The 14,712-nt window shown below is 38.5% G+C and overlaps 1 protein-coding gene across 2 annotated transcripts in view; it reads right to left on the reverse strand.

Moving 5' to 3' along the window:
• The window catches only part of LOC127429134 (gamma-aminobutyric acid receptor subunit beta-2-like), a 208,718-nt gene that overhangs the window by 8,860 nt on the left and 185,146 nt on the right, over positions 1–14,712 (reverse strand). For both annotated transcript variants that reach the window (XM_051677979.1, XM_051677978.1), the window contains exons 7-8: positions 5,696–5,848; positions 1,801–2,045 (exon numbers count right to left, since the gene is read on the reverse strand). In XM_051677979.1, coding sequence (XP_051533939.1) covers positions 1,801–2,045; positions 5,696–5,848 — 398 coding nt within the window. The remainder of the gene's footprint in view (positions 1–1,800; positions 2,046–5,695; positions 5,849–14,712) is intronic.

Here is a 14,712-nt window from a genome sequence, read left to right on the forward strand (position 1 = left end):
GGTGTTTCTTCAACTATGGGCACTTTTAAGTTCAGGGATTGATGTTTATGAAAACTAATTTACATTTTTATTTTAGTTATAAGGTCATCACATTAAAACTTTTTTTTTCCCAAACCTTGCTACTTTTCAAATGCCTTTTCTGTATAGATTTTAATGTTTTACCCTTGATCCAAGCCAAGACTTTTAATCTTTAAATATGAAAATCCATCATAAAAACATCAATTAAAGAGTGACATTGATGATTTCTATACATTTTTACATAAATTAGAACTGTCAGCAAGACTATATAACTATAAGCAGCAGCAATTACAGGCCAAACACACCAACTGCAACAATGGCAATAATAGTTGATTGCCTAAAATGATCATCAGAGTTTGTATAATCAAGGTGGTTTAAAAATCATAAGTAGAATGACTTAAAACGTAAATAAAACAGTTTCAAAATTTTTACCAATTGCGGCGCCTACCAAATTGATATGGTATTGTCAGGGCATGGTGGCAATGACACATGCAAAGTTTCTTTTCAATATGTTATTTAAAAAGCTTTTAAGAACTTTTTGTCAGCATGGTCTAAAGATTATCTTTTGAGCCAAATTTGGGAAAGATCCAATGAACGCTGTAGGTGGATTCAGTCATTCGACTCAGTAGGCCTCAAGAAGCCAAAGGAGACCAGGCTCATGATTTCAGGCCAAATGATTCAGAATGGATACACTTATATTTCTAGACCAATAGTTGGTGCTGTGTCCAAACTGTTAAGGTACCCTCATGATATGATCGATATGACATATACCAAGTTTCACTTCAATACGTCAAAGCGTTGCCATGAATCACGATATAGCATCATGACCTCTTTGTCGCGCTCGCTATCGAAGTCGTTGGTGTGTTATACAAGAATGGTTTGGTCTATAAAAAATGGTCTGTAGATTTTCTGAGCCAAATTTTGTGCAAATCTGATAAACGCTCTAAGAGGAGTTCGACAAAAAAAGTATTTTTCTTCGTTTACATTAATCTCTACATTAATCTGGATACATTTGAAAACGGCTTTTTCATTTTTGAAACTCTCTTCATCCACACTTCCAGTTTCAAACGTTTCCAGATGTTGCTCATCCACACTAAAATGTATGAAAAAGCTTAAATCCCCTTAATGCGCATTCAAAAAATTGCCATTCCATATACGGGCTGAAATGCAATTGTCCTCGTGTTTCGTCGCCGTACAGCAATTCTGAGTAAACTTTGTGTCACCTATGAAGGAATGCATTGTAACGGTTGTTCAAATTAACATTTATCTTTAACAATACTCTAAAAGTAAATAACAGGCACAACAATGCTGCTACAATGTGGGTCGCCATCTTGATTGTTTTGGGTTGAATGGATCACATGACTGCGTCACATGAAAACAAATACGTCATCGTTTTCAGATATCTCCATTTTCCCTGTCCACACTACAATGCAGAGATGCCATTTACAAAATGCTTGGGAGAGCATTTTCGAAAAGCTTAGTTTTTGCTGTCAAAAACGCTGTCTCAGTGTGGATGGAAGGCCAAAACATAGAGAAAATGATGCACTTTCAAATGAAAACGTATAGGTGTGGACGTGGCCTAAATTAACAAGTGAGAGTGTGTAAATTATGTTTATTTTCTAAAAAGTCCACAGGGCCAAAAGTGCCCATAGAAACACCCAATTACCCAAGTTATTAAAAGTTACTTTAAAAATGTAACTAAAATAGTTTAGCTCACCTAACAGACATATTGAAAATTGTCAGCTATTTAAAACCTCATGAGAAGGTGAATTTCAAACATACTTTGTTGGGGTCCATTCTCATTTTCTCATTGTTTGCTGTGGTGGCTTTCTCTGCTGCTTTCTTCTGCCGCTGGGGACCCCTGCCGAAGAAGATGTAGTTGACCAGCGCATACTCCAGAAGAGCCAGGAAAACGAAGACAAAACAGCCCATCAGGTACATGTCGATGGCTTTGACGTACGGGATCTTTGGAAGAGTTTCCCGCAAGTGTGTATTGATGGTGGTCATAGTAAGTACAGTGGTGATTCCTACAGACAAGAGGGATTCACTGTAAATGGTGTTGCCGTATTTGATTTGAGCTCTGTTTACAGGGGTTTATCAATGATATGACTTGAGAGTGAATAACGGCTTTAGTTGCAGTCATCAAACAAAATGATTGCATGCCTTCAGAAGACTTGGAATATGGAACACAAGTCGCATTGACTACTTTTATGATCACTTTGTATGATGAACAGACCGAAATTTAAGTCGTTATTCAATCTCAAATCAAATTATTGGTGACACGTCAATGACATAAAACCTTATTTTGAGGTTCATTTAAAAAGTGATCATATGCATTTTGTGCTATCAGTGTCACTATCAGTGTTGGGTGTAATTGGATTACAAAGTCATTAATTACTGTTATCTAATTACACATTTTAGTCAAAAAGTAGCATAATGCATTACATTAAATTATTGTAATCAGATTACAGTTACTGACTGTCAGTTGCATTTGTTGACTTACACATATTTATAAAATAATACTATTTATGTAGACTACATTTAAAACATAAATTATGTTCATGCCTGTTCGCACATATAGAAATATTTTGTTTTGTTTTTGTTTTTTTGGGGGGGTAGGGTTTTCTCCCCTTTTCTCCCCAATTTGGAATGCCCAATTCCCAATACGCTCTAAGTCCTCGTTGTGGCGTAGTAACTCGCCTCAATCCAGGTGGCGGAGGACAAATCTCAGTTGCCTCCGCGTCTGAGACCGTCAGTCCATGCATCTTATCACATGGCTTGTTGAGCGTGTTACCGCGGAGACCTAGCCCGTGTGGAGGTTCACGCTATTCTCCGTGGCATCCACGCACAACTCACCACGTGCCTCACCGAGAGCGAGAACAACATTATAGCGACCACGAGGAGGTTAACCCAATGTGACTCTACCCACCCTAGCAACCGGTCCAATTGGTTGCTTAGGAAGCCTGACTGGAGTCACTCAGCATAGACATTATTTTTAATTTGTTGAGTGAAAAATAAAATACAAATATATGAAATGTGTGTTTGAAAGTAAGTTAAAAGTAACATAATTAGTAATGTGATGAAGCAATTTTATGAAGCAGTCAGAAAAGTAATTAGATTAGAGTTTAAGAAGACATTAGTAATTTTGAATGGGTTTCTTTTTGAGTAACTTGCCCAACACTGGTCACTATCAACTGCTATTGTATTGAAAAAAGTGAACGGAACATCTTTAAAAATATCTTCTTGTGTGTTCCACAGAAGAAAGAAAGTCATATGGGTTTGGAACGATGTAATGGTAAGAAAATAATGACAGAATTTTCCATTTTTGGGTGAACTATTCCTTTAACAGCATTTCACCCTGCACTCTTTGGCATCTGACTTGGCAGCTAAGTGCTGCAAGTGTAATCTGCATATGGGACCAATATAGACACATTTAAACTTGACCAACGGCTCAACATACTGTATTCCCTCCTCTTACTCCTGGTTCATGATCTTAGCTATATCAGAGCGATAGGCAGTTAGTACACCCCAGTGTGGCAATAGACATGCATACACCATTCTATATTTGTTTTACAACCAAATGCCTAATGAACATACATCTGCTCAGTTTTAATATTCACTTTGTCACTTTGTTATTGCCACAAATCCCTCTCTCTCTTCATTCTGTTAAAATGCTACTGCAGTTTGCTCTTGTGTTGATGAATGCAGCCAGGCCAGACAGCAATCAGAAAGAGTGCTCTGTTATTCACATTGAGAACGCAGCATGCCGCTGCCTACTATTAGTCTTACATAATCAATGATGCCTGGGAAAAACTGGAGGCTTACACAAAAAGGGAAAAATCGAAGGAAGGAGAAAAAATCTTGCTCTGTTTTAATCACAGGCGAGCTCCAGATGCAAAGGCTGTTCCAAAAGGTGATTATGCGGACTTCTTAGATACCTTTTTTTTGACCAAATTTAAGGCCAGCATCACATGTAGCCAGTCCTTCGTGAATAAGGCAGTCCCATACCTACAATATTCCTAAATGCATTTTGACGAGCTTTGAAATGCATCTATTGTGGCGGACGGAAGCAGAGAAATGTTGATTACACACACTCAATAAATAGCGCTTTGGCTGAACTTAATTCAGTTGTGGGCAATGGTTCCACGTGTTTGAAATGAGTTTCCTTTATTTAAAATTACGACGTAATCTCAACAAAAACAGGTTGTGTAGAAAGAACCTGATTAAATTGAGTAAACCCAACCAAATCAAATGTGTCAATGTAACTCAAATAAATCTCTTTTATTATTTATGTTCTACCTAGGGAAAGTGAATGTTAGCATGCTAAATACATGCTGGTTGGAAGCTTTGAGGGTAGTTTCGTAACTATGCAATGGCTAGCATAGCATTTGCTCAATCAATTTCATGTGCGAAATCTACTTGTTCTCATTGTTCACCATAATGGTAACCCCCAAAACTCCAACTCTTCTAAATCTCAACATAACAAAACATTAAACACTAACAAGTCTACCCCTTTATATTCATATTTCACAAAAACACATAAAAAACCCCCACTTTTGAACAAACACAAAGTTTGTTCTCCCTATTGAGTCCCATGCAAAGCATGCTGGGAAATGGAAATCCTCTGCCAAGTTTCATCAGTGCTACATTAACGCCACAAAAAGTATTCATGTAGTCCCAACTCAAATGGATTAAGTAAACTTCCATTTTACAAATTTAAATGGATTGAACTCAATGAAATCAAGTTGTGACAAAATGTTCTAGAATTGTGTTGCTTTAGTTCACGTGTTTCACATGTTGTATTGTGTTGATGCGTACTTAAATGAATACATGTTTATACATTTGTATCTTTTTCTGTTACAGTTTAATGTTATTTTCATTTAGCCAAAATTTTAAGAATCAAGTAAAATGTACTAAAATTAGTTAAAAGACTAAAAAATAAATAAATATATTGATAAATGAACACTGATCGGTACGATCAGTGTTCATTTATCAAGTAATTTATTTTTTTAGTATTACGTATTACGATATTGAGAATTTGTGCTTAATGCATACAAATAATGTCACAATGCCAAAAATCATAATGGTCTTAAAAAGGCTTCGTTTTCTTATTGTATCTTTTGATTTGGGGAAAAATTGACCCGGATTTCATTCCATATGAATCTAAACAAATTCTGTCCTAACTGATGTATTAGATGTATTTGATAAATGTTTAAATTAATAAATGTTTATACACCTTTGAAAAGTTTGGTCTGTCACAGCTTAACAAATTTGTTCATTTTGCTCTTTTATTTTCAACAAAAATATACTTTTTTATTGAGTAAAACTGACTAAAATGAATAAATATGACATGACGAAATACTGACTAAATTTAAATGTTATTTTCATTAGAAGACTAAAACTAACACTAAAACACAAAACTGTACAAATTTACATTGATCGATACATATCAGAGTAATGAGAATTTGAGCTTAAATGTCTTAAAAAATAATGTCATAAATCATAATGGTCCTAAAATAGGTTTCATTTTCTTATGAATATTTTTTATTTTTTTACTTTTGGGGTGAAACATGACCCGAATGCTTTCCTTCCATTTAAACCAAAATAAATGCTGTTTAACTGATGTGCAAGAAGTGAATATTTATATAAAGATAGCTTTCATTAGGTCAGAACCTACCTAAAGCAACCCTGGCAGCAGAGGCATCATAGTTGATCCAAAAGGATACCCAGGACAGGATGGTGATCAGGATGGAAGGCATGTAGGTCTGCAGAATGAAGTAGCCAATGTTTCTCTTAAGCTTGAAGCTCAGGGAAAGACGAGGGTAGGAACCTAGATGAAAATAGCCCAGCAATGAGATCACTCTCTGGAAGACAGATTTATATAATCTTTTTTATACAGTTCAGTCATGACACCTTTCGGAATAAGTTTAGGTTATTAATATGGATATGACAGTTGATCCGATATTGGTCTTGGCTGACTAGATAAGCTACGCTGATGCTGCAGAGAAAGTGTGAAGACTTGCTACTGCTGGAACATACACAGACATACAGTGATGAGCATGTGAGACATGCTGCTGCACAATAAAACATACATACAATCCCCTTGAAGCAAATCTAGACAAGGTAGTACTAGGGAGGAGGGTTTTTTATTTTATTTTATTTATTTATTTGTGAGTTTTTTACTCTGTATAATTGAGTGGGATGATATTCCCACACTGCAGCGTTTAATTGCTTTGGTGGGGTAAATGAAGGTTCAGGCTCCAACGTGTCAGTGTGCATCACTTTTGACATGCATGTATCGGATGGTTGAGGTTAAAATAAGGAAGTCGCAATTTAGAGATGTATTTTATCACGTCAAGTTTATATGATGGTGTGTAAATGTTGCCGATTACACTATATTGTCAAAAGTATTCGCTCATCTGCCTTTAGACGCATATGAACTTAAGTGAAATCCCATTCTTAATCCATAGGGTTTAATATGACGTCGGCCCACCCTTTCCAGCTATAACAGCTTCAACTCTTCTGGGAAGGCTTTCCACAAGGTTTAGGAGTGTGTTTATGGGAATTTTTGACCATTCTTCCAGAAGCGCATTTGTTAGGTCAGACACTGATGTTGGACGAGAAGGCCTGGCTCGCAGTCTTCGCTCTAATTCATCCCAAAGGTACTCTATCGGGTTGAGGTCAGGACTCTGTGCAGGCCAGTCAAGTGTTTTCACACCAAACTCGCTCATCCATGTCTTTATGGACCTTGCTTTGTGCACTGGTGCGCAGTCATGTTGGAACAGGAAGGGGTCATCCCCAAACTGTTCCCACAAAGTTGGGAGCATGGAATTGTCCAAAATCTCTTGGTATGCTGAAGCATTCAGAGTTCCTTTCACTGGAACTAAGGGGCCAAGCCCAGCTCCTGAAAAACAACCCCACACCATAATCCCCCCTCCACCAAACTTCACAGTTGGCACAATGCAGTCAGACAAGTACCGTTCTCATGGCAACCACCAAACCCAGACTCGTCCATCAGATTGCCAGATGGAGAAGCGTGATTCGTCACTCCAGAGAACGCGTCTCCACTGCTCTAGAGTCCAGTGGCGGCGTGCTTTACACCACTGCATCCGACGCTTTGCATTGCACTTGGTGATGTATGGCTTGGATGCAGCTGCTCGGCCATGGAAACCCATTCCATGAAGCTCTCTATGCACTGTTCTTGAGCTAATCTGAAGGCCACATGAACTTTGGAGGTCTGTAGCGATTGACTCTGCAGAAAGTTGGCGACCTCTGCGCACTATGCGCATCAGCATCCGCTGACCCCGCTCTGTCATTTTACGTGGCCTACCACTTCGTGGCTGAGTTGCTGTCATTCCCAGTCACTTCCACTTTGTTATAATACCACTGACAGTTGACTGTGGAATATTTAGTAGCGAGGAAATTTCACGACTGGACTTGTTGCACAGGTGGCATCCTATCAATCACAGTACCACGCTGGAATTCACTGAGCTCCTGAGAGCGGCCCATTCTTTCACAAATGTTTGTAGAAGCAGTCTGCATGCCTAGGTGTTTCATTTTATACATCTGTGGCCATGGAAGTGATTGGAACACCTGAATTCAATTATTTGGATGGGTGAGCGAATACTTTTGGCAATATAGTGTATGTCTGAACTGAATTATTTGGATTTTAGAAAAGTTCTGAAAAAAAAACTACCTTTTTATTTATGCAATATCGTCATAAAATCGAGGTATACTGTGATACCGTCACATCCCTAGTGTACACTTTATGTATGAATGCTTAGGTGATTACATAGAATACAGGCATCAAACCCTGAGCCTAGACCATATGAAATATTCACATATGAACATGGTAACTTTCTTGAAGCTGATACGATGAAAGCCATGCTTGAACATATGCAGTCTAATGTGATGTAGTTGTATCTTAAACAACCTAATCTGGCAGATTTTGGTGTCAAGTTGCTTTTTACTGGCTAGAATTCAAGTAAAGACATGTTTGGGACCATTTCTGAACATCTAAAAGAAGTTACAGTCCATTGAATCGGTGTGATGTTACATTTTCATGTAATGCATTTTGCCATATGCTGTGCACACATTGTGAATGCAAGGAGATGGATATAAAAACATGTTAAATGTTGCATCCCATACATATGCTTGAAGGGAGGCATGCTGAGAAAAAAGGACATCTTCCTATTTGCCAACAAATCATTGTCCTTTAAGATCAATGTAATGAAAGTCACTTTGGTGCATTTAAATGGAAATAGGGTTTCAGCTGTGTTTGATATACTGAAACCCCAGCGATATGTTTGTGCTTGTCCCACAGGTTGGTATCCACTCTACTGAGGGTCAGACACAGTTTGTCGTTAATGCATGCTTTAACATAGTGACAGCAGGAGAGGAAGACTCCATACGATGTGAAAGTCTGGACAAGAGAAATGTGTGTGGCGAAGAGAAGGAATGCATGAATCTTAGACCGCCTTTGGAATTCATTGACTATTCATTTGACATTTTGCTCACATGACCACTGTCATATAACCCCTGACTTATCCAAACCCATCAACATCTCTCTTTTTTTGGTTGTAGCCATATAAAACCTCACTGTACATACTGTATAGAGATTGACCTACATCTTGGCCCCGCAATGGGAGAATAACGGCTAAATTTACTAAGATCTCAAACAATGTGTTAATTTGCTTGTGCGAACTTTCAAATTGCGTGTGCGCATCGTGGATGTATTGCGGGTGATTTACTAACAATAACTGGGCAAATAGCCACACTGCAAATAATTTAGACACATCCATATTTTAAGGGGTATTTTGCATGTGGTAATTGTAGCAAATGCCATGGCAGGTTTGGAGGCAACAAATAGTAACCGTAAACGGAAAATGACATTTTGAAACGGCAGAGTTAGAGACCTTAGACAAAGAGGCGAATGAGCACATCGGAGATTACAGAAAAAAAACATCTATATTTTACACAGAAAAATACAATAAGGGACAAAATTACAAATAAAGTCAATGCAGTGTGAAAAATGAAAAGAACAACTGCGGAAGTTAAGAGAAGGTGGCAAGACATATGAAGAAGAACTAAATAAAAAGTTGCATACAGTATAATAAAACCTCTGCAAAAAAAAAAAAAAAAAAAAAAAAAAACAGGAGGAGGGTCAGTAGAAGAGTACCCGGCATTGAGCAACAGGTGCAGCTCACTTTTTGTGATGAGCAGCTGATCGGGATTCTGGGGTACGATACCCTTGAATTGGTAGTAGAAGGTAAGTGACTTCAAACATGCAAAACATGTTTTTATTTTAGAGGAAAATTACTTTAACTTGTAATGTGTTTCAGCGCCAGCATTTTGATTTTAATATTGTTCTTCTTTTATAATTCTGTTTTTTTAAAAGCATCTCCATCCGAAGTCCCGACCTCCTTTTTACCAAGCTCAGCAGTTCATGACATGGACATTGATAAATAGTTGTTAAAAGAGCAACAACACCAGTCTACAGCTCTTGAAGGTGGATTGTCCTCCATCGCACAGGAGGTGCGAACAGCATAATCCTTGCTGTGAGGGATTAGGCGCAACACTCAGGCCATAGCTGCACATAATGCAAAAATGGTCAACGGCGTATCTGCTCTGACAACCAAATTGGGTGATCTGAGAAGGGGGATCGAGGAATCGTTAATCCAACCACAACCACACATCAAATTTTTCTGCAGAGCAACCAAGAATAAGGGGATTTGGGGCAGACACCCAGGGAAGAGGACGGAACCTGAGAAGGAAAACGGTTAAAAAGCACATGTCAAAGAAAGGTAAATGGGCATAGCTTATTTTTTGTTTATTTCTTTTTAGCCATAGCTCGATATGAAATTAGTTTGAATATTATAACTTGAATATTACAACTGTATTTTTTTTTTCCCCCTTGAAGGACATCCATTTTTTTTTTTTTGTGCCATATAAGTGCAGTGTGACTGTGAAGTTTGAACAAAAGATAATTTTTCTTAGGGTGTACTCACACTAGGCAATCTGTACCGTGCCCGGCACGTTTGACCCCCAAAGCCCAGTTCATTTGACTAGTGTGATTACTCGGGTACGCTGAACCGTGCCTTGGCCTGCTTCAAGAGATGGGCTCGGGCACGGTTCAGTTGTCTCAGGCAAGGTACGCATCTAGTGTGATCGTTAACCGTGACCGAGCACGGAACTTGAAACATGACGTCAATGATGCGACTGGGCAAAGGGATCACTTTGGTCTATGGTGCAGGTGCAGTGTTTACTGGAAATTATAATTTTGAGATTATACAGGAACAACTGGATACAACACACAAGAATACACAAGATATTTGGTAAAATTTGTGACTATTTTCGTGCTCGTGGATACCAAAGAACCATTGAGCAATGATGTGACATGCTGAAAAAACTGCGGGTTCAGTATCTGAAGGTACGGAATGCACACAGTAAATCTGGCAGCTCGTCGGACGAAGAGGATAAATACCAGTGGTACGATGCTGTCGACAATTAGGCATGTGAGAGGGCCGTGTGTCACTGTGCCCCAAATGACTCAAAATAAGCCACAGAGTAAGTAACGTTACAATGATGGACTCCATTGTGCTCTGCGAGAGCACTTTTCTTCCTGTTTTCTTCAAAACAAAAAGTCGCATCGTAATGATGTAAGCGTGCTGAGGCCTGGAACGTTAAGTGCAATGTGAGTGCAGGCCAGCGGGGGAATGGGGACAATCGTGCTTAGGCACGGTACAAGGCAACCGGACCTAGTGTGAGTACAATAACAGCAGCCATGGTGCGCAACCCGAATAAAATTAATACTTGTCTTTCAATCGTATTAAATACCTCTTGTAATTTTCAATTCCGTAATGACTTTCAGGCTTAATAAATCATTTTGCGGGAGCTAATTTCTCTATTTGCATTGACACCACCCTGTATTTTGAAGGAATGAAGGAATGCCCCAAATTACATTTACATTAAGTTTTCTCAGGATTACACCATATGACTGAAACAAAATCTGCCTTTATACTTTACACATAATCATGAGGTTCTAAAGGGGTCCTTTCCTCTTTTATACTTTATTTTTTCACAGGACATTAAAATGGCAACCTACATTTTAAGTTACACCACCTGACTGATTTGATGGACAACAGATTAGTTTTTTTGCTTTTTAAAGGAGTCATGAAATTTGATTATATGCTGAGGTCCACTTAGAATTCTAGTAATGTTTTTTGCACCAAAAACTATTTTTAAATAATTTAGTTATATATGATTATTTTAAAACCCTGTCTCTGGCCCTCGGACTGAAATACTCAGTTTTTGTCTCTTTTCCCCTTTAAGACCTCAATGTAAATGGCACACGCCCACTGGAATGATTGGCCAACATTGTACAACCCCTCGAATACAGCCATATTTGTTTGAAACTCATTCAGAAGAGAGAATGAAACAGCTCCACGACAACAAAGCTATATTTCAGTATTTGCGCACATCGAACATACAACGCGAAATAACAATAGCAACAAAGTCAGTGAAACACAGGATGGGACGTGGTTCTCTCAGCCAGCAGCAGCAGTGAAATGAAGCAGGATGAGACACATCTCTAGAAGTTTAACTTGTTCCGCTCTTTAAACGCAGTGCACATTGGCCAGAAACACATCAAAACGATCAAAGATGGCCATCTAGTGTAAGTTTACATAAACCAACTATTAGAAAATAGCAGAGATAGGTGCAAGAACGCAAGAGCATGTTTATATATATAAAATAATTCTAAATATTCAAGAGTAGGCACAAGAAGGTGTCTTGTGTTAGTCCCCTTTAGTGTTCAGGTAGGCCACTAGGCCTATTTGTCCTGTTTTCTCTCTGTTGCAACTCTGGGCGGGGCCAGGGTTACAATGTTGTCCAAACCATCATGAATTAATGAGCCATCAAGTGACTTAAGAAAACCACGGAAGTAGAGAAAAACGCATTTTTGCAGCTTTGTTTCAATAAATGCTCTTTTTGCAATGGAGAGGAAGTTTTAAGCTCTGAAATGACTTCTTATATGTCAAAATATCAAGGAAAATTTGATTCCTCATGACATGATCCCTTTTTAATATTAATAATATTTTACAACAAGACAAAATAATATCAGAATGTGCATATATTTTCGGTTTGTAGACGTTTTTGCTGTAGCTATGTGTGTCCTTTGTTTGTCCTGGGCAGTGACGTTGTCCACTGTTCTTGAGAAAAAGCCTCCCGGTACTGTACATTTTTTTGCATGCTCTGCACTTTTGAATTCTTCCCTACAGTTGCTCAATGATGTTGAGATCCAGCTTTGCCACTCAGAACAATTGAGGGACTCATAATTCTAATTACTTTAATAACTATCATAAAATTCTGCAAGCAGTCTTTCATTACCTGTGTGGGGCTCCTCCATCAGTGAGTTGCTCTCATTTGTCTCTGATACCTACTGAAGCAGAAACTGAGCTCTTCATATGTGCATGAGGGGGAGGGGTGTCAACCTCAAAGTTTGATAGTAAATAGGGCAGTTAGGTTTCTCAGGGGAAATTCACTAAGAATAAATTGTGGCCGCGGATAGTGTCGTATATTTGCATGTGTTGTTTGCGTTAAGCACCCGATTTATTTAATGAGGCAACGGCACAAACAAGCCCATGAAATAAAAATTTCAGTTTGCACGGTGCAATCGGCTAGTTGCATATGATGGCCATGTTTGTTTTGCGGTTTAGTGAGTGTGGGCATAGCCACTTCCAGTTTCACCGGGTACCGGTCCAGGGACCGCTAAAAATGGCAAGGTGTTAACAGAATCTCTCAATGAAAATCACTTTATAATATTTAGTTGCAATTTCTGTAAACACTTCACTTCTGATGACACATAGGCAACACTTTCCATTAAGGTTCAATTCATAAACATTGATTAATACATTCGGTATAATGAACTAACAATGACAATTTTTTATTTTTTATTTTACAGAATTAATCTAAGTTAATGTTTCATTTAAATATACTATTGTTTATGGTTAATTACTGTTCTTTTATAATATATTACCCAATGTTAATTCCTACAACTTGAAATGTAAAAAAAAATTATTAGTATACGTAGACATTAACACTGAACAAGATTATTTTACATTAGCTATTGCATATATTAACCCCATAAACTCTATGGACCTGCCGCGGGTCCAAAGGGGGAGCTACATCGTGAAAAAATATTACGCTCAAAACGTAAAAGTCACTGTATACATAAGTCAGGCATATGAGGTATCTTTTGATAGCTTAGAATCTGAACTTTTCAGAGATAATCATCACTTCTGCATTTATGTTACTTAAAAGAACAAAATAAGGCCTCAAAACATTCCCGTTGAAAATTAGGCGCCCCTAGAGGTAATGGGGTAGAAATATTTATATGAATATAAAAAAATTTCACATAGCACCTAAATGGACAAGTCATTTATCAAATGAAAGCTCTCATTCTCACGAATGTGACTGTACAGTAAGTATAAGCACCAGAGTGTGGTGAACCATCGGACCAGAAGACATTCCATGAGCCAGTTTAAGGCAGAGTTCCTCTCTAACTTCCAAGGCAAAGAAAAGTTGCTCAATTTTGATTGGATCATGGCAGGACCAACACAAACAAATATCAAGCACAGCCATCAGATAAGCTTCTCGGACAACTGTCAGACACACTTAACAAGGCAGGAAAGACCTTCCAACACATTGGAAAAGACTTCTAATTGGTCCATGAGTGGTTTCTTAGCAACCTCTCACACCCCCCATCCAAAGGTTTGCCCAAGTCTAGAGTTGAGATAAAGACCATAAATATCTTCAAGACCTCTTGAAGCAGCATTAAATTACCATGTGGAAAAAGCTGAAACAAAGAAGCCAAAACTTTTATTCCTAACATGGACACCAACTGCAACACATCAACTCACGTTTGGTCTCTATATCTTCAGAAAAATGCCAAGAGTATTTTTAGAAGAGGTTTGGGAAGGGACAATGCATAGATTAGACTTTATAGACATTGTTCTAACTATATACTTTAAAATATGCAAATGTTCCACACAGAGAAAGGAGGGTGAGCCACACTGTGTGGACCCCCCTCCAATCTCAGCAGCCAATCATGACCCTGAAACAGGAAGGCGCCAAATTGAAATCTCCTCCTCATCAGGAAGGTATAACACTATCCTCTGGATGATCACACCTTTGTTCTGAGTTCCCAGCTGTTTGAGTTTGGGAGCAATAACAGAATAATAATCAACGTCCTGAGTCCCCATCTAGAGGGTCATTAACAGGATACACTTCTATAACACTTCTCCGTTCTGAGTTCCAGGCTGTTCGAGTTTGAGAGCAATAACAGAATAATAATGAACATTCTGAATCTCTGGCCTGAGTGGTAGGAGATGTAACAGAATACAAACCAACTAACGTGCTAAGTCTCACTAAATGAGAGAGAGGATAACAGATCACCCAACGTTCTTAGTCTCCATCCAAGAGAAGATCGACCAAGTACAAAGTCTCACTACAAGAGACTATTGCAATGCCAAGTTCAGTATCCCTATACCAGGGATATAATTACAGCGACAAGGTTTAGCTCTGGCGATCTGTGGCAGCGGGGGCGTGGTCAAGCATCTCTCCGGAGAGAGAAAGCGGTAAGGGCGCTTACTCCTGAGCTAAATTATGTCTAACACCTGTCTCTAATTTCAGTGA

The sequence above is a fragment of the Myxocyprinus asiaticus genome, chromosome 38 (assembly GCF_019703515.2).
Source record: "Myxocyprinus asiaticus isolate MX2 ecotype Aquarium Trade chromosome 38, UBuf_Myxa_2, whole genome shotgun sequence".
Lineage (NCBI taxonomy): Eukaryota > Metazoa > Chordata > Actinopteri > Cypriniformes > Catostomidae > Myxocyprinus > Myxocyprinus asiaticus.